Below are 19360 nucleotides of genomic sequence, written 5' to 3' on the forward strand. Positions count from 1 at the left end.
TACAACACAATCGTTAAGATTTAGTATCCAACAAAGTATCTTGTTTGTGGTGAATACTTGATAAAAACTTGAATGAATGAACAAATGAATAAATGAATGAACTAATGGATGAATAACCAACCTCTTCTACTAGACTGTAAACTCTTCAGGTATATGGACTGCAATTTATAGCTCATTGGTCCCTACTCTGTTGCAGTACCCCTTGCTGTCGAATAGATTCTGACTCGTAGTGACACTATACGCTGTTGTACTGCTCTCATTCAATAAATATTTGTTGAATGTTTGCATACATAGCCATTAAATCTAAATGTTCTTACTATAGCTTTATTTCCGTCTTTTTATCACTTTCTTTTTCCCTAAAATTTTGCTCATGTTAATTGACTTAGAAAACCCAAAGCTTCTTGCAATACACCTCTTCAATAGCTAGTTGTTAGTGCATCTCAGGAATAAATAATTTTATTGGAATCTTATGATTTTCATTCCTAATGAAATGAAGCTAGGCATAAAAAATTAATACATAAAACATCTTTGAATTCTACCTTGTAAAATAATATTATTGAATTTTAGAGCATATAAGCTTTCCCTTGCTTTGGGAAATCAGTTTGAATTTGAACAGTTCGAAAATTAACGGGGGGAATATTTCTTTGTTTTTAGTGACTACTGTATTTGAAAGACAAGGACTTTGCTTTCAATTAGAAGCAAATCTTTCACATTTGGGAGAAATCTGGAGCCTCTGGAACATACTGTGACAATCCAGTACACTTAGCAACTGAAAGAGTGTGGGCTGTGACTGTGTGCAGCCTAGTGGCATTAAAAAATCAATTTGCAAAGAGGTGATTTGAAATTTGCAGACTTTTTTTTCAAGGTGTGTGAAGAGGCGTTGAAGCCATGGAGTGATTGGAAAGTGACATGTATTTCACTGCTTGTATAATATTCTGTAGCTCAGATTTTCTTGCTCTGTACCTACTCCTTCTGCTACATTTTTTTTTTATGTTCCAAGAGAATAACATCATGCTTGGTGGAAATGTGTACAAGAGGAAAACCCTCTGTTTATAGTGTTTTTCTCTGATGCTCGTATCCCTCTTGAAGCACTTCCTTCTTTCAGGACTCGTCTGTAAGTTTGTTGTACGATGGTGGCTTTCATGTCACTTGATGCTGGAAGCTCTGCTATGGGTATTTCAAATAACAGCAGGGTAACCCATGGTGTACAGGTTTCAGTGGAGCTCCTAGACAAAGACAGACTAGGAAGAAAGGCCTAGTGATCTACTTCCAAAAATTAACCAATGAAAACCTTATGGATCACAACAGAACATTGTATGATATAGCGCTAAACGAACCCCTTAGGTTGGAATGCACTACTAATAACTACAACGATGTACTCAGACACACCAAACATCATGAAAATGGCCCAGGACTGTGAAACATTTCACTGTGTTATATATAAGGTCACCATGAGTTGGAATTGACTGGACAGCAAAAGGTTTGAGATTTTGTTTTGTTTGAATTAGGCTTATGGTATATTAGTTTATGGTGTGCTAGTTAGAATATAAAGATCCCTGGTGGTTCAATAGTTAAGCAATCAGCTGTTAACCAAAAGATTGGTGGTTTGAACCCACCCAGCAGCAGCGAGGGAGAAAGACTTGGCAATCTGCTTTTGTAAAGGTTACCAAGAAAACCCTATGGGGCAGTTCTACTCCGTAACACGTGGGGTCGCTACGAGTCAGAATTGACTGGATGGCACCCAACAACAAGTCAGAATATAGGTTTGATTACTCTTACAAAGCCCCCTAATACTAATACTCCAGACAAGATGGAAGTTTATTTCTCTCTCACATAATAATCTGGCTGTCAGTGGTCCAGGACTAGTGTTGTGGTTTCAAAGTATTGGGGATCGAAGCTCTTTCTGTCTTGTTGCTCTGCCTTCCTTAGTGTATTGCTGGCATTAGTATGCAAGAGGGCTTGTGTAATGGACACACCTTATGCATTACCTCAGATTTCCTGTCTTCACTTGTCCCACTGGGCCCTCAACCACTTGCTGCATTTCAGCAGCTGCTGTGGTGACTGGCTCCATGCTCGTCTGCTTGGTTCTGCCACCTGAGGTCACTGTCTTGAATTTCTGGCTCGTTCTACCACTTGTGAACTAGGAGGAAACACTATAACACAGAGTATGGGATTTGGCATCCCCAATAGCTGCCTAAGTGATCCAACCAGAAGTGCAAGGGATGAACCTTGACCATTGGGAGAATGAAGTCCAGAGGAAGACAGCAAGTGTGTATTTTTCACTACCCCTCCCTCTTATGGACTACTCCAAGATATGACATATACAAGTCTATATAGTCTGATATAATCTGTTGGGAGGCATCCCACATGGCAGTTTCTTCATGATGCGTTAGCCAGTATTGTATTTGCTTTTCAACCCTCTCTACAGTTCTTCCCCTTTCCCTCATTCTTGATGGATGGGAATTCCACTGCCAAATAAAACATTAACGCTGAAGCCTTTGCCTTGAACTGTATTTTCAAGGGAACTCAGGTGATGACAGTAGGAGTGAGGTAAAGAAAGTGGGTCCTCAGGATGGAATTTTACAGTTGGATCACCCACCTGTCTGAAAACAGTAGGGACCCATTGCTGGTGGTAAGTGGGATGGTAATATCTCTTGGCATGCAGTGATTTCACCCAGGGTTTAATTGTGGTGAGGTGGAGGTAGACAGCAAGGTATTGGGAGATCAGGTAGCTATGGTGCTTAATCAGCATGGGGCAACACTAATTAAAGGGGTTATAGTATGAGGGATTTCTTTGGAAGGCATTGGAAGCCCTGTTAAAAAAAAGAAAAGAAAAACAGTCTTAGGGCAGTTAATTGGCAACTTAAAAAATGCCCTGAAAGCCAGAGTGTTCAGGGGAACTGCAGGGTAGACTCTGCTGGAAATCAGGCTCAGGATCTGATTATATAGGTAAGTAGATATTCCAAGAAAAAAATGGGATCCAGAAACCTGAAATGGAGACATTTAGGTGGACAAGCCTAAGAATTTTGAGCTCCTAAATTCCTCTGATTCCTCCAGGTTGGCAGAAGTAGCCCCTAGCCACTTGCTGGAGAAAAACAGCCTCTGCTTGCCTGGGGGAACATACAATGACCTAATCTGAAGCAGATACCTTCCAAGATGACACTTGTTTTTCTCAGGATATGCCCCCAACACACTTCACTGCCTCCTGGCTGAAGACTAAAGTCAAGTTTTAGCACAGCCTGAGCAGGAAAGTGCAAGCTCTGCTCCAGGAAGAAATAACCTACATGCCAAAGGAATTTCAGGATCTGACTAATAGGTATTAGCTGAAACTGAAGGGACCATGTGTAGGAATGCATCTTGAGTATGTTAGACCAGAGGAGACAGAATACAAGGCTGGACAGGGGAGAATTCATTAATATGGGAATGCTCACCCATGAGTTGGGATCCCTAAAAACTTAACAAAATGGTTCTTTGAAGCATGAGCCTGATGATGTCTTTGTTATGGATTGAATCATGCCCCTCCCCACAAAATATGTCTTGAAATCCTGGCTCCTATACCTGTACACATGATCCTGTTTGGAAATAGAGTTTTCTTTATTATGTTAGTTAATTCATACCTGAGTAGGATGGGTTCTAAACTTAATCACTTGTGAGTTATAAAAACAGCAAATGGACCCAGAGGCACACATGGGGAGAAGAGGGAGAAAGACGATGGAGACAGGTGCACCTTCAAGGACTGCTGGCAGCTACTAGAAGCTGAAATAGACAAGGAAGGCTGTCTTCCTAGAGTTATGCCCTAAATTCGAAAATTAACTTCCTAAACTGTGAGAAAATAAATTTCTGTTCTTTAAAACCACCCACTTGTGGTATTTGTGTTACAGCAGCACTGAGAAACTAAGGTAGTCCTACATCAAATAGAGTGGAGATGGCAAAACTTTCTTGATGTCATACTGAAGAAAGGGTCAGAAGGATCAGGGAGGCAGGGATGTTAGAATGGATTTAGGGTGTATGTCCTAAGTATCCAGCACCTGGCTATGTTCCCTGAGATGGCCTGGAGGGCATTCCCTTCACTAAGGATATAAGGAATATACTGATGACGGGAGCCTCAGCATCTCTGGGGCTTGATAGTTTCTGTCTTCTGTAGGCCAGGGCTGATAGTGGGAGATTGTGCCATGAAATTTAGCTCTGTAATGTCAATGGATATAATGAGATTCCAGAAAGGCAGAGGCCAGGTGGTAGCACTTAATAAAGGCTGGTTGATATAATTGCCTTAATGGACAGCCAGGCAAGAGTGGCAACCAAGGTGCCTTTACCTATAGAGAGCTCTGGCTAACGGATCATGGTGTTATTAGGGGTAAAATGGATGGGCAGCTAACTAAGATGTTTGTATTATCAGAAATCCCAAGAACTTGTCCGCAAAAGCCTGATATTAGTTGCTGCAATGGAAAATCATAGTCCCTCACCTAATTTCTGGATGTCAGTCAGGTTACAGACCTGTATCCCTTAATTGGAGGTGGGGACAATATTCAGCAGAATCCTTACATGGATTCTGGCCCTAATCATGGCCCTAACCTGTAGCGTAAGAGGTGCTATGGATGGGAGGGCCTAGTGGAAGTATTTGAAACTGCCCACTGCAAAATAGTAAATTAGAAGCAATATTGCTGTCTGGAAAGAATTGTAGATATTAGTGCCAATATCGAAGATTGGAAGATGCAGGGACATTATAATCTACAACTGTATCACTGGTGATTTAGGTTTTGGAAGCTTATACCCTATCTGTCCTGGATAATGTTGCTAATTTCTCTTTTGTAATACTGACTACACGCATTTCCGTTGATATCCTGTAGATAAAACCTGTTTAATTGACCCAAGTAGTGGCTTTATCTGGTCTTTCCATCAGTCTGAGCCTACTATTGATGTTTGCCAATATGGTATTCAGACCCTAGGTTATGCATTACAAATATCTTTTCCGAGTGTGTGGCTTGTTTTTCCGCTTTCATTATGCTATCTTTCATCATTCCCAAGGTTTATTTTTATGTATTCTTTTATCAGTATTTTCCTTTCTGTCTTTTATTTTTTGTAGCTTTTAGGAAAGCCTTTACTTCAAGGTCATAAATACATTCTGCTAGAATTTCTTCTACTACTTTTATAACACACTCACACATATTTATATATACATATAAATTACACATTGCTCTCTGACTTTCCTTTTGCTTTATTGGGTCAGTTTTTGCTTTCTACCGATTCTGCCGCATGTCTCTCCTTGGCTTTAATTTGGCTGCTTCTGTTTTGACTCCATGTAATGTAATAGGTGTGAAGATCTGTGAAGCTAAAACTGGATATAACCTTCTTCTCTCCAATCCATCTTTCATTCTGCCACAATATTTTTCTTTCTGGAAAACAAAGTGGATCGTGCTGTTCTCTGTTCAGTGGTTCCCAACTGAATGATTATATTAGCAAACATTTATATAGTACTTACTATGTTCCAGGTACTATTCTAAATGTTTTTTTTTTTTGTATTAACTTATTTAAACAAAACTGTGAGGTAGGTAGTATTATTATTTTATCCCCATTTTACAGAAAGAAACAAATGCACAGCAAGCTTAAGTAACTTGACAGAATTGAGATTCAAACCAGGGAGTCTTACCTTAGAATTTGGGCTTTTAATCACATTGTATGTACTGTGTTTCTAACCAAGACTCCCCACTGAACACAGAACCAAGGCAAAATTTCTTAGCATACCTTCCAACTGCTCACTATACTTGATCATGCCTCCCTTTCTGCCTCATCTTCTGCCCTTGATCTTTTGTAGTCTGTGGCTCACTGCAGTAGACAGATTGTTTACTTAATTTGCTGTCTATGTTTATGACTTTGTACCTTCCTCTGGCTTTTCTCTCAGTCAGGAATACCTTTCTAAGTGTTCCTTCATCTTTTTTTTTTTTTTTTTTAATTCACTCATACCAACAAAGATTTATTGAGTCCTACTGTGTTCCAGGCATTGGGCTTGGGTGCTGGGCTACCACAGTAAATTGGCAAATCCCTGATTCAGGAGTCTTTCTGTTAATGAGGGGGCAGTTACAAACCAGTGCTAAAACATCACCTCCTCTGCAGAATCCCTTGTTCTGGCTCTAGTCCCAAGCTTCTTTTGGGGCTTCTATAACACATAGAAGCCCCAAAAGAAGCTTGGGACTAGACAGAAAACATTTCAAAGCATGCCTCTTTATCGTGGTTACTTCTATATGTGTCATCTGCTTCTTGCACGGAATTGAGAGTTCTTTTATGCCTTGTATAGACAAACTAAAGAAATCGTTGAATTTAACTTGGTGAAAGAACGAAAAAGAAGGAAAAGAAAAGAAAGCCAAAACATTAGTTTGTGAAGTGGGAAGGTGGGATCTTTGTATTTTTTTAAAAAGACTGCGTATATTTGTATATTTAGGTCAGTCCAAATGATTCACAACTAAATTAGGAATAGAAAGCGCACTAACCTTATTATTCTTTCTTTGACAGTAACGTTAGACGGTAAAGACTCTTAAATGGGCAAAAAGCATCCCTGCTGCCTGCAAAGACATTAATTATAAGGAAACAGCAATTTACATTGTTTATAAAGAAGCTATTTACATTATTTAGCCCTGTCAGACACAATTGTTGCAGAGCTTCATTCTTTCACTACAGTGAAAAGAATAAAGCAAAATGACAAGGAAATAGAAAAGATATTATAATAGCTACATCTCATTACAAGGAAGATAACACCTTTAAAATGTTAAAAAAAAAAATGCCCCAAATATAATTTAAATGGAGCAAAATGGAAACTTCCATTTTATCCTGGTGATGATTCAAAGTATAGCACCCATTTAAATATTCACACAAGCTTCCAAAAACTACTGAAAGTCAAGCAGTGCTAACTTTAGTACGTGCAAGAAGGAAAATGACTAAGATGCAATGTTTCGTAATTCAAATATTTGAATTTCATTAGTCACATTTTCTTTTACCAGTGACTTTGAAATGCAACTGTCTGCACTATGGGAAAGTTTGTTTGTGGGAGCAGCCACATAGGGGAATAAAAACTTTATCTGTCTCATTTTTATTTTCTTTACTCCTCTATGACCATTTTCATTTAATTTTATCCTGCTGTTTCACTTTCATCAATATCAGAGATAGCTCTCGGTGGCAAATTACATCAGCTTTTGATCTGAAGTGGACAAGTCACCTAGGTACATGAGAACAGAGGGAAGATGAGAAAAGAGAGAATTTACTAGGCTGAATTTTTGTTGTCTACCAATATTCTCGGTAAATGCCCCAAGGATGAATTATTTCTTTAGGTCTAAGTTCTTTAAAGTTTAAAAAAAAAAAATTCACTGTTCACTTGGAGATGATATACAAGCTCTGTCAATCAAAAGGTGATTTCTACATCCTAATTGGAGAATTGATGTCCTACAATAATGTGCCAGAGCATCTCACTCTTTGCCTGGAAGATTTTCTGGCTACAATTACCTGCCCTGATAAGCAAAATCACTGTCATCTTCCTTAAAACAATATTAGAGTACAGTACCCATGATGTATTAAGCCAGCCTCACAAATTAGCACAGGCCCACAGAGCCTGCAAGAAATTAGGTCTCGTCTGAAAGAAATCAGACTGTGGTCCAATAAGTTTCTTAATCTTAAGTGGGAAATTGGGCTCACAGGGTATTAGGTTTGCTGTCTCTATTTATTTTTAAGCTTGACAAAACTTAGCAGTTTTAAGTGTTATAATACCTATTTTTTCTAAGCCATCAAATACTTTTGGTCCTTCCCTTAGAAGATGATTTTTGGTGTTGCATTTATAAGGAAAACAGAGTTCTCATTAGTCAGAAACTCATAATTCAAATTAATAAATTTGACTCTCGCTGTTGTCCAAGATATGCAGAGAAAGATGAACTTCCCATGCCCCGAGTACTTCCCCTTAAGGCCTACAGTTTCCCCTTCAGAAGTGAAATATCCTAAAATCCCTGCTTAAAGTACAAAAATATTTTGAGAGTAACATTTTAAGCCATTGCCGTGCATTAATGTTCAAAGGTTAAGGTTGGATAAAATGCTCATTAATTTAGAATATAGTGATAATTGGGATCAGACTGTAATGCAAATGAATAAATATAATGTAATCTTAATCACTAGGCACAGACGTCATTCCCACAATTAGAGACCCCAAAGCACAAATAGGGGTAAGGGAATGGATCAGTTGCGTGCACTTGATTCTTAAATTGTTGTCAGCTATTTTCCTTGTGTTTTGCCTGTCTCTCCCATTAAAATGTAATTCTGAGGCTATGGCCCTGCCTGCCTCTCCCATCTTAAATTGATGATCGATTTCAATTGGATTAGTAAACTTCCTTAGGGCGTTTATGGCCTATTCATTTTGACCACAAGTTTTGGAGTCAAAAGCTAGGACTGGGTCCCTGAAGCTACTGTTTTCTCTGACCTCGGTCAAATGACTTAACCTCCCTAAGCTTTGATTTCTTAAACTACGAAGTTGAGGCACTAATAATATCCTAAGGCGTAAGGCTGTTATGATGATTATATTAAATAAATAAGATTTTATGGTTCAAATGCTTAGAACAATGCCAGGCACATATTAGTAACCATAGTGATCATCATCATTATTGTTTCTAAGTGGTCAACCTGGAAAAAGAACATAGTCTGGATTTGTGGTCGTAAATTTTTTACTGTAATATTTGCTGGCTCTCTGTCCAAAATCTTCTTTCTATTCTCATCTCATACAGCCGTGCCAGTGGGCAAAAGGGCAAAAAACCCTCAAGAGTACCGTTCCTTTTCGGCCCCGGTTCTTTCCTCCTCTGGCCTTCAGGAGCCGCTGTGTTTCCCGGAAAGCGCGCTGGACGTCTTGTTGCCGCGAGACCGTCGCCAGGCAACCGCGTGTACACCGGGCCCAGCTACGGTCGCGTCAATATGGCAGCGCGGCGCGTCTCCTCCGTCCATCTATCCAACTTGTCTCCCACGTCCGTGTCGCCACCAGTACCGCCGCCAACCCCGATCTCGACCTCGACCGCGCTCTCGAAGTCGCCCCAGGAGTCAAAGCCGAGCTCTCCGATCCTGCTGCCTGGCTCCGCCTGCTCCGAGGTCACGTTGCCCCTTGCCGTGTTTTATGGGCCGCTGGACGCTAAAAACCCGCTCCTGGTCTCCTGCGAGAAGGAGGTCCGTGAGTTGCTAGGCTTTATGAAGAGAAAGAAGACTTTAGCGACTACGGAGGAACAGGTGCATGGATTCCACCGGCGTTGGTAAGCGGAGGCAGGGCCCTGGGGAGGGCATTGGCCGGAAAAGGGCGACTCTCAGGGCCAGAGGAGGAGATGGATGACCCTTGAGGATGCAGGCAGTGACCCCAGCGCTGGGTCAGCGTTGCGACGCCGGACCTGGTCCCAGGGCCCTGGAGATTTGAACAAAGTTTAAGAAGTGAAGACTCATTGCTACTACAGCCCTTAATTCCTGGTGAATTTTATATCTTGGCTTCCTGCTAAGGTCAAAGTAAAAATCACAGAAGTGTTTCATAACTCACCACTTGCTCTGTTTCTGAGTGTCTTCTAATTGCTGCTCGACGCCGTAACTTCTTGGCTCACTCAGAGGATGTTTCACAACTTTTCCCTGTTGTAGGTAAATAGTTTTGTATGCAGAGAAGGAGGTGTAACTTTGAGGTAGGTAGCTTGGGTTCTTGAAGAAGTTCTTGATGACATGAAGTATGTCATCCTTCAAACACGTGCACGTTCACATCTTTTTATATTATTATTAGACTCACAGTAACTTTTTCTTGATTTCGTGCCTCATTTTGCACATTTACTTTTTTTGTCTTGTTCTGTCACCATAAAGTTATTACTGCAAACTGCAAGCTACCTGTCTTCAAGTTTCTTTCCTGTTTGTGTTACCATCTTTCTTTCCCAGTTAAAAACATTGCAAACTGAAGTTATAAAAGTAGGCAAATAGGAAAAAATACCAGAATAATGAATAGTTTTAGTTTATGTTTTTCATTCATGCGTTTAATATAAAGACATAGTTTTAACATTTATTATTCGTTCATGCATGTAACAGCTATTTACTGAGCACCATATATATGTATATATATATGGAGCCCTGGTAGCTTAATGGTTAAGTGCTGGGCTGCTAGCCGAAAGATTGGCCGTTTGAATCCACCCAGCGGTTCCCAGGAGAAAGACCTGGTGATCTGCTCCCATAAAGATTATAGTCTAGGAAACCTAATGGGGTAGTTCTACTCTGTCACATGGGGTTACTAGGAGTCAAAATCGACTCAATGGCACCTAGCAAAAAGAAATCTGTTTTGGAAGAAGTACAGCCAGAATGCTCCTTAGAAGCAAGGGTGTCGAGACTGTCTCATGTACTTTGGACATGTTATCAGGAAGGACCAGTCCCTGAAGAGGGACATCATGTTTGGTAAAGCAGAGGGTCAGCCAAAGAGAGGAAGAGCCTCAAAGAGGTGAATTGACAGTGGCTGTGACAATGGGCTCAAACATAGCAACATTTGTGAGGATGGTGCAGGTCTGGGCAGTGTTTTGTTCTGTTGTACATAGCGTCGCTATGAGTCCGGGCTGACTTGATAACACCTAACAACAGCAAATAGACACACAAACACACACACACACACACACACACACACACACACACACACACATATCAGGTTCTGTTCGAGGAGCTGAGAAAACATTAAGTTAGCAAAAGATATAAAAATCCCTACTCTCATGGAGCTTATATTTTTTACTATAGACAGCCCTATATAAGGAGAGAAGTGCTAGGGTGAAAAATAGAGTAGGGACTAGGGTGGAGGATGTGGGACGGGCATTACTATTTAAAATGGAGAAGTGAGGAACATGGTCACAGAAGGTCAGGAAAGTGACCTTTGAGAATGATGAGAAGGAGGTATGGGAGCAAGCAGTGGGGATTTCCAGTATGCCACACAGGGGGAGTGGCAAGTGTAAAGGTCCTGGGGTGGGATTGTATCTGGAGAGGAAAAGGTTTTAGGCAGGAAGATGGGAGATCAAGAATTTAGTTTTAGATGTATTAAGATTGAGATATAATGTAACATCCAGGCAGAGCTGCTATGTAGGTAGTTGTACATTGAGTCTGGAAGTCAGGAGAGATCTATGTTTGGTATTGGTCAGCATATTAATGTTAGCTAGATTATGACACTTGAAGGAATAACTAAGGCAGTGAGTGCAGATGGAGAAGAGTAGAGTCCAAGGACTGAGTCCTGGGATGCCCCAACATTGACAAGTGGGAGCAATAAGAAACCAGCAGAGAGTAAGACAGAGTGGCAAAGGAGGTAGGAGGAAAGCCAGTAAGTACGTGGTGTACTGGAAGCCAGCTAGAGAAAGTGTTTCAAGGAGGAAGGAAGGGATGATCAACTGTGGCAAATCCTGTAGATGGGCTATGTAAGATGAGAACCAAGAATTGACTAAGTAGAGTACATTACATACCTAATCTGTGTATATTTATATTAAAAAAAAAGTCTGTGTTTGCGCCTTAACTTGCACCTATTGCCGTCAAGTCAATTCTGACTCATAGTGACCCTATAGGACCAAATAGAACTGCCCCACAGGGTTTCCTAGGCTGTGATCTTTGTGGAAGCTGAGTGCCACATATTTCTCCTGCTGGTGAGTTCAAACTGCCAACCTTTTGGTTAGCAGCCAAATGCTTAACCACTGCACCATCAGAGCTCCTATCATTTGTGCCTTGTTGTGTTGTTGTTAGGTGCTGAGTTGGTTCCAACTCATAGTGACCCTATGTACAACAGATCAAAACACTGCCTGGACCAGTGCCATCCTCACAATGGTTATTATACTTGAGGCCATTGTTGCAGCCACTGTGTCATTCTATCTCGCTGAGGGTCTTCCTCTTTTTCACAGACCCTCTACTTTACCAAGCACGATGTCCTTCTCCAGGGACTGGTCCCTCTTGATAACATGAGACAAAATCTCACCATCCTTGCTTCTAAGGAGCATTCTGGCTGTACATTTTCCAAGACAGATTTGTTCATTCTTCTGGCAGTCTGTTGTGTATTCAGTATTCTTCACCAACACCATAATTCAGAGGCATCATTCTTTGGTCTTCCTTATTCATTGTCCAGCTTTTGCATGCACATGAGGTGTTTTTCCATGGCTTAGGTCAGATGCACCTCAGTCCTTAAAGTAACATTTACTTTTTAACACTTTAAAGAGGTCTTTTGCAGCTGATTTGCCCAGTGCAATGTGTTATTTGATTTCTTGACTTAGCACTTTATCTTCTCATCTTCACTACCAGCATTCCAGTCCAAGCCACCACCATCTCACATTTGCCCTAGGGGCACTCCTATCTCAGATTTTTTTTCTTCACTGGTCAGAGTGATCTTTGTAAATAAACCACTTACTCCCCTATCTAAAGTGTTTTAAATTGCTACCATTGCTTTAGAATAAAATTAAGATTTCTGATGTCCTCCAGGGTCTGAGGATCTGGCCCTGCATGCCTCTCCCATCTTAGCTTATTCCTCCTCTCCCAGCACTTTCCAGCAAAATGAGTCCTATTGTTTCTCACCCCAGGACCTTTGCATTGCTCTCTCCTTTATCTGAAATATTCTTCTCCCAGCTTTTCAAATATATGGCTCTTTCTCACCTTCCATGTCTCAGTTCAGTTGTTAGCCCTTAGACTGGCCTTGCCTATCCGATGCAGGTCCACTTACCAATTTATATTTTTTATTTCTTTATTTTCTTGTGTATTGTCTTTCTCTCACATTAGAATGTAAGATCCCGGGTGATTTTGGATAATTTGTCTCTTTTTCATTGCTTTATCTCCAGCACCTAGTCTAGAGGTTGAGGAATTTGAGCATTCAGTAAACATTTGGTATTGAAAGAATTCAAAGATTATTATCCTTATATTTTCAGAAATTGTGAATGTTATGTATGGGAAAGTAAACGTAGGCCAAATTTAAGTACAGTGTCTGTCCTATCTTTGAACAGATTATAAGAGAATGACAAATGTTAAGGATTGACATGGACCTTAATAGTCTAACCTCTCACACAATTTAGGTATTTATGTATTTACACAACAATTTTTGGTGGTTGCTGTCTTAGTCATCTAGTGCTGCTATAACAGAAGTACCACAGGTGGATGGCTTTAACAAAAAAAAATTATTCTCTCACAGTCTAGTAAGCCACAAGTCCAAATTCAGGGCATCAGCTCCAGGGGAACGCTTTCTCTGTCGGCTCTGGAGGAAGGTCCTTGTCATCAGTCTTGCCTTGGTCTGGGAGCATCTCAGCGCCCAAAGGACGCGCTCTGCTCCTAGAGCTGCTTTCTTGGTGGTATGAGGTCCCCCACTCTCTGCTTGCTTCCCTTTCCTTTTATCTCTTGTAAGATAAAAGATGGTATAGGCCAGACCCCAGGGAAACTCCCTTTACATTGGATCAGGGATGTGACCTTAGTAAGGGTGTTACAATCCCACCCTAATCCTCTTTAACATAAAATTACAATCACAAAATGGAGGACAACCACACAGTACTGGGAATCCCGGCCCAGCCAAATTGATACACACATTTCTTGGGGGACATAATTCAATCCATGACAGTTGCCTACTATGTGCAGGCACTGCACTAGTTGCTGGTTATACAGTGGTGAACAAAATAGATATGGAACCTCTGTTCCTGGAGCTTATAGCCTAGAGAGGAAGATAGGCTTTCAATAAGTTAATAAGTTAACACACAAACAGCAAGTGCAATGAAAGAAGTAGTTACTGAGAATTTACATGTGCCAGACATTGTACTAGGCACTGTGGAGGGGGGACCAAACAAAAATCCCTGCCCTCTTAGAGCTTATTCTAGAGGGGGAGATAGATAATAATAAATATAATAAACAAGTATATTTTATGGTAACCTACCAAAAAAATAAAAAACCAAAACAGACAAACATTTAAAAAAACAAAACCCATTGCCATCAAGTAGATTCTGATTCATAGCAACCCTGTAGGTTGGGTAGAACTGCTCCATAGAGTTTCCAAGGCTGTAAATCTTTATGGAAGCAGACTGCCACATCTTCCTTCCACGGAGCAGCTGGTGGGTTCAAACCACTGAACTTTCAGTTAGTAGCTGAGTGTTTAACCACTGCACCACCAGGATTCCTCCTATGGTAGCCTATATAAAACGCTAGGGAGAAAAAGAGGACCCAGGGGTTGTGGAATGGGGACAGGAGGTTGCAATTTTCAGTAGGGTGGTCAGAGTAGATGACACTTGAGTAGAGGCTTAAAGAGAATACAGTAGAATCCTGCTTTAAAATGAGTGGTCAAGGAGGTGACAGTAAGCTGAGATGAGAAAGATACCTGGGAGTTGGCCAGGCAAGGAGAGAGGATAAGCAGAAGGATCATGACAGCCCAGTGTGTGCAGAATAGAATTGCTCCATAGGGTTTTCAAGGCTGTGACCTTTTGAAAGCAGATCACCAGGCCTGCCCTCTCAGGCGTCTCTGCATGGGTTCAAACTGCTAGCTAACCTTTCAGCTAGTAGTCTATCACTTAAACATTTGCATCACCCAGGGACTCTCCATGAGTCAGAATTCCCTCAGTAGGAACTAGCAACAGCAAGAAGCAGAGGGAACAAGCATGTGGGAAGATCTTTGCAGGAAAGAGCTGGGTACTGTGGAGGAAGCAACAGAAGCCCATTTAGCAGAAGCCTAGTAAATGTGGGTACAGTGGTATGAGATGAGATTAGAGGAGTAAGTAGGGCTTTGGAAGGTTTTAGAGGCCATTTTAAAGAGTTTGCATTTATTTGAAATGCAGTGGGAAACCATTGGGTAGTTTTTGGCAAGGGATTAACCTTATGGGATTTTTGTTTTAAAATACCTCTTTTTTTTTTTTTTTTTTTTTGTGGTGGGGAGATTTATAGGTGGAGCAAAGGGGATTTTTAGGGCAGTGGAACTACTCTGTATGATAGCGTAATAGTGGATACGTGACATTATGCATTTGTAAGAACTGTACAACACAAAGAGTAAACCCTAATGTAAACTGTGGACTTTACAACAAAAAAAACCCTAACCCACTGCCTTCAAGTCAGTCCAACTCATAGAGACCCTGTAGGGTTTCCAAGGCTGTAAATCTCTACAGAAGCCAACTGCCACATGTTTCTTCTGTGGAACCACTGGTGGTTTCAACCACTGACCTTTTGGTTAGTAGTCCAGCACTTTAACCACTGTGCCACCGGGGCTCCTTAAACCAATTCAAGATGTTAATAGTAGGAGAAACTTTGTGTAGGGGAGAGAGAGATATGGGGACTCTCTATGCCTTCTGCACAATTTCTGCAAGCCTAAAACTGCTCTAAAAAATAAAGTCTGTTAATTTAAAAGGGATGTATTATTTTGGTAATCTTGCCCAAGTGGATCAAGAATGGCAGTGGGGAGACCAGTTAGGACTAGGAGTTAAGAGTTACTTTTATAACATATTTGACAGATGGTTTTTTTTTTTTTAATCAAAATTTGTTTCTTCTTGTAAGTATAGAAACTTACCATAAGCATAAAAATTATAATATCTAAAATACAGATTTTGATCATGCCAGCAGTGATACAGAGATATATTTTTAAAAGTATACTTTTGTTATAAGCTCATAAGATATAGTCTGTTTATACAGTTATGATTTTTTATTTTAGAACATTCTAATATTCAGCAGCACCTGTAATTGTCAGCAATCCAAAGTATGTTAGCCTTCTCTTCTTAGGTGATGTGCATTATATAGTAAATATTTTTCTCCTTTGATCATTATGTAAGCCATTCCCAATGAGTAGTCTCTTAACCTGAACTTAGGGTTCACTGAAAAAAAGAAACATTCTCTTTCTTATTATATAACTTTGATTGATTTAATGAAGCTGGTATTTTTCATTTATGAGTAACAAACCTAGTCATCATTATCTCATCAGTAAGATTTGGAAGAATTAACTATCTCATCTACATAATTTAAGAATTCTAGCTTGGTGAATTTCTTGGGTTCATTATATTTATTCTAATACTGTGTCATTTCATAAAGTGGCAAATAAAAGTGAAAAGGGTGAAAAACAACAGAAACTCTCTATTCTTGAAATTGTACGATGTGTATTTGCTACCCTATTTATTTGCATTGTTATTTTCTACTTGGTAGATGTATATATTTTCCTACCCAAATAAATTATTAATCAGTCCAAGAAGTCAGGAATGCCCTGTTCCCTTCAGCATCACTCAATCAATATCATTTAATTACCAGAATAAACTAACCAACATATTTCTGTTGAGGTTGTTTCATTAATATCCTGACATGTACATTGTTAAATACTGGAGCCATCTTTAGTCCTTATGTTTAGATCACTGTCCTTATCTAGAAATTTAGGAGATAAGATTGGGTAACTGTTAAGGGAAATTTTTTTTTTTTCTATTTTACCCCTTTGTCAAGTGCATTCTGACTCATAGCAACCCTGTAAGACGGAGTAGAACTTCCCCATAGCGTTTCCAAGGAGCAGCTAGTGGATTCAAAATGCCGACCTTTTGGTTAGTAGCCGCAGCTCTTAACCGCTGTGCAACCAGGACTCCATTTATTATTTCCAGGAGGGAGGGAAGGAGTAAATGTGCGTTGAATGAATGAATAAAGTAAGCAATGATCTGCTGCCCTTTGAAACTCTGATTAGAAACTATTTTGCAAACACTGTATATTCTTTTTGATTTTGTTTTACTTTGTGGAGGGAAGTATAACCTAAATGGATTGCCAGGATATTTGAGCCCTTGAACTTTTCACACAAAAGGATAAAATAGGAACAGGGAATTTTTTTTTTTTCTTTTTCTATTCATTCATTCACTCACTCAGCAAGTATTTATAGAGTGCTTATATGTACTCTGGAAACCCTGGTGGCGTGGTGGTTAACAGCTATGGCTGCAGGAGCAGGGCCAAGATGGCGGAGTAGTCAGACACTTCTGGTGGACCCTCTTGCAACAAAGACCCAAAAAAACAAGTGAATCAATTATATATGGCAATCTGGTAGCTGTGAACATCAAAGGCAGAGTTGAGGTACCAGACTGAGTGGCGGGGGAGGGAGAGGTGGTTCGGAAGCAGCGAGGAGTTGCCACACCTGACCCGGCGAGAGCCTGAGCCCTTCAGGCCTGATCAGCTCATGGTTAGTGGAGAGGCAAGCAAGCAGCAGTGCTGAGGAGGCATATTCCACACTGGGAGAGACCCAGCGGCAGAGAGTCTACATGGCCACCCAGAACCAGTGAGAAGCAGCCCTCGATCGGCAAAAGATAAGTACTTGTGTGCAGCCTACAGCATGGATCAAAAACACCCCCTTAGGGAAAAACGTCTCTTCCGTTTACCTCCCCGCTCCTTGCTCTGCACTGGGACCTGGACCGGCTTCAGCAATTGCTGAGTCCCCTGGGCCAGAAGTAGGATCCATCACACACCCGGTGCCATTTTCCCTGCCTTGGAGAGTGAACGAATTGACACACGGGAAAAAATAAACTGCTGGCTTCCCTAAGCTAGGAACCCAGGGTAGGCACAGCTCCTTTGCCTAGGCACAGGCATAAGGGATCCATGGACTTTGAGTACCTTTCCTTCTGCATAAACTTGTGTGGGTCCATTTCAACAGTGTAGGCCCTCATTACCGCAGTACAGCAGGGTATATACCGGAAGTCTAACTTCAACTGTTTCAGCTGTGAAGTGGCAGGTTCTTGACATTTGACGCTGCTCTGTCCATTAAGCAGGGTCTTCACCTACCCACACCAGGGGCCTGAGGACTGGTAGCTCCACCCATGCCACCTAGCCACTTGCGGTAGGGACCCATGAATAAGGGGTGCTCCCTAGTCCTTACAGCCAACAGTATTGGGTGCTCATAGTCCGGCTACAAAACCCACCCACCTATGAGCTCTAGGGAACAGGGACATGCCTTCCTCCTGAACACTTGGGGGCGGCCATCAGCCGCCTACCTTGCTCAGAGTGTGTCCCCCTGCTGCAGCCAGATGCCTGTGCCTATACCATTCACCCATGCCTGTCTAGGACTGTAAGTGAGAGCCTGCACCACACACTTGGTGGCTATTTACCTGGGCACCTGAGCTGAATCCATACAGGATGAGTGGGCGGACTCCTGAGCTCACATACCTAGTAACCGATCTAACCACCTGGTGACAGGACATTAGAGCTTCAAAGGTGCCAATAATGAAACTAGCTCATATGAGCAGCCTATTTGGGCATATCAAAACAAAACAAGAAGCTAGGACATAGTAAGCAAACATAAAATAAATATAATAACTTACTGATGGTTCGGAGACAACAGTCAATAGCAAGTCACATAAAGAGGCAATCCATGATGGCTTCAGCAAGCTCCCAAAATAAAGAAACTAGAAATTTTCCAGAGGAAGAAAATTTCTTGGAATTACTGGAGGCATAATACAAAAGATTAATATACAGACTGCTTCAAGAAGTTAGGAAGGAAATTAATCAAAATGCAGAATACACAAGAGAGGAACTTAAAAGATTAGAGAAGAGTATAATGACTAACAGGCTACAAGAATCCATGGAGAGACAGCAATCAGAAATCCAGAAGGTTAACAATAAAATTTCAGAATTAGACAACTCAATAGAAAGTCATAGGAGCAGAATTGAGGCAATAGAAGTCAGAATTAGTGAGAGTGAAGATAAAGCACTTGAAACCAACTTATTTTAGGAAAAATCAGATAAAGGGATTTAAAAAAATGAAGAAACCCTAAGAATTATGTGGGACTCTATAAGAGGAACAACCTACAAGTGATTGGAATACCAAAACTGGGGGCAGGGGTGGGGGTGTGGATAACAGAAAATACAAAGAGAATTGTTGAAGATTTGTTGGCAGAAAACTTCCCTGATAGTGAAAGATGAGAAGATATCTATCCAAGATGCTCATTGAACCTCACATAAGGTAGATCCCAAAATAAAGTCACTGAGACATATTATAATCAAACTTGCCAAAACCAATGATAAAGAGAATTTTAAGAGCAGCTAGGGATAAACGAAAAGTCATCTACAAAGGAGAATCAAATAAGAATAAACTTGGACTTCTCAGCAGAAACCATGCAGGCAAGAAGGCAATGGGATGACATATATACAGCCTTGAAGGAAAAAAACTGCCAGCCAAGAATTATATATCCCTCAAAACTGTCTCTCAAATATGATGGCGAAATTAGGGCATTTCCAGATAAACAGAAGTTTAGGGAATTTGCAAAAACCAAACAAAATTGTAAGAAATACTAAAGGGAGTCCTCCGGTTAGAAAATCAGTAACATCAGATAACAACCCAAGACTAGAACACAGGACAGAGCAACTAGATATCAACCCAGATAGGGAAGTCACAAAAATAAATCAAAGC

At 40.7% G+C, this 19360-nt stretch overlaps 1 protein-coding gene and 1 long non-coding RNA gene across 2 annotated transcripts in view; one reads left to right on the forward strand and one right to left on the reverse strand.

The window, feature by feature from the left end:
- Positions 1–5215: 5215 nt before the first annotated feature.
- Positions 5216–19360, reverse strand: part of LOC111821400 (uncharacterized) — a 16025-nt gene continuing 1880 nt past the window's right edge. The window contains exons 2-3 of the long non-coding RNA XR_002824831.1: positions 6486–6557; positions 5216–5393 (exon numbers count right to left, since the gene is read on the reverse strand). This is a non-coding gene — a long non-coding RNA (uncharacterized LOC111821400). The remainder of the gene's footprint in view (positions 5394–6485; positions 6558–19360) is intronic.
- CFAP54 (cilia and flagella associated protein 54) overlaps positions 8844–19360 on the forward strand; it is a 379568-nt gene continuing 369051 nt past the window's right edge. The window contains exon 1 of the mRNA XM_023735735.1: positions 8844–9266. Coding sequence (XP_023591503.1) covers positions 8938–9266 — 329 coding nt within the window. The 5' untranslated portion in view covers positions 8844–8937. The remainder of the gene's footprint in view (positions 9267–19360) is intronic.

The sequence above is a fragment of the Trichechus manatus genome, unplaced genomic scaffold (genome assembly GCF_000243295.1).
Source record: "Trichechus manatus latirostris isolate Lorelei unplaced genomic scaffold, TriManLat1.0 scaffold00081, whole genome shotgun sequence".
Lineage (NCBI taxonomy): Eukaryota > Metazoa > Chordata > Mammalia > Sirenia > Trichechidae > Trichechus > Trichechus manatus.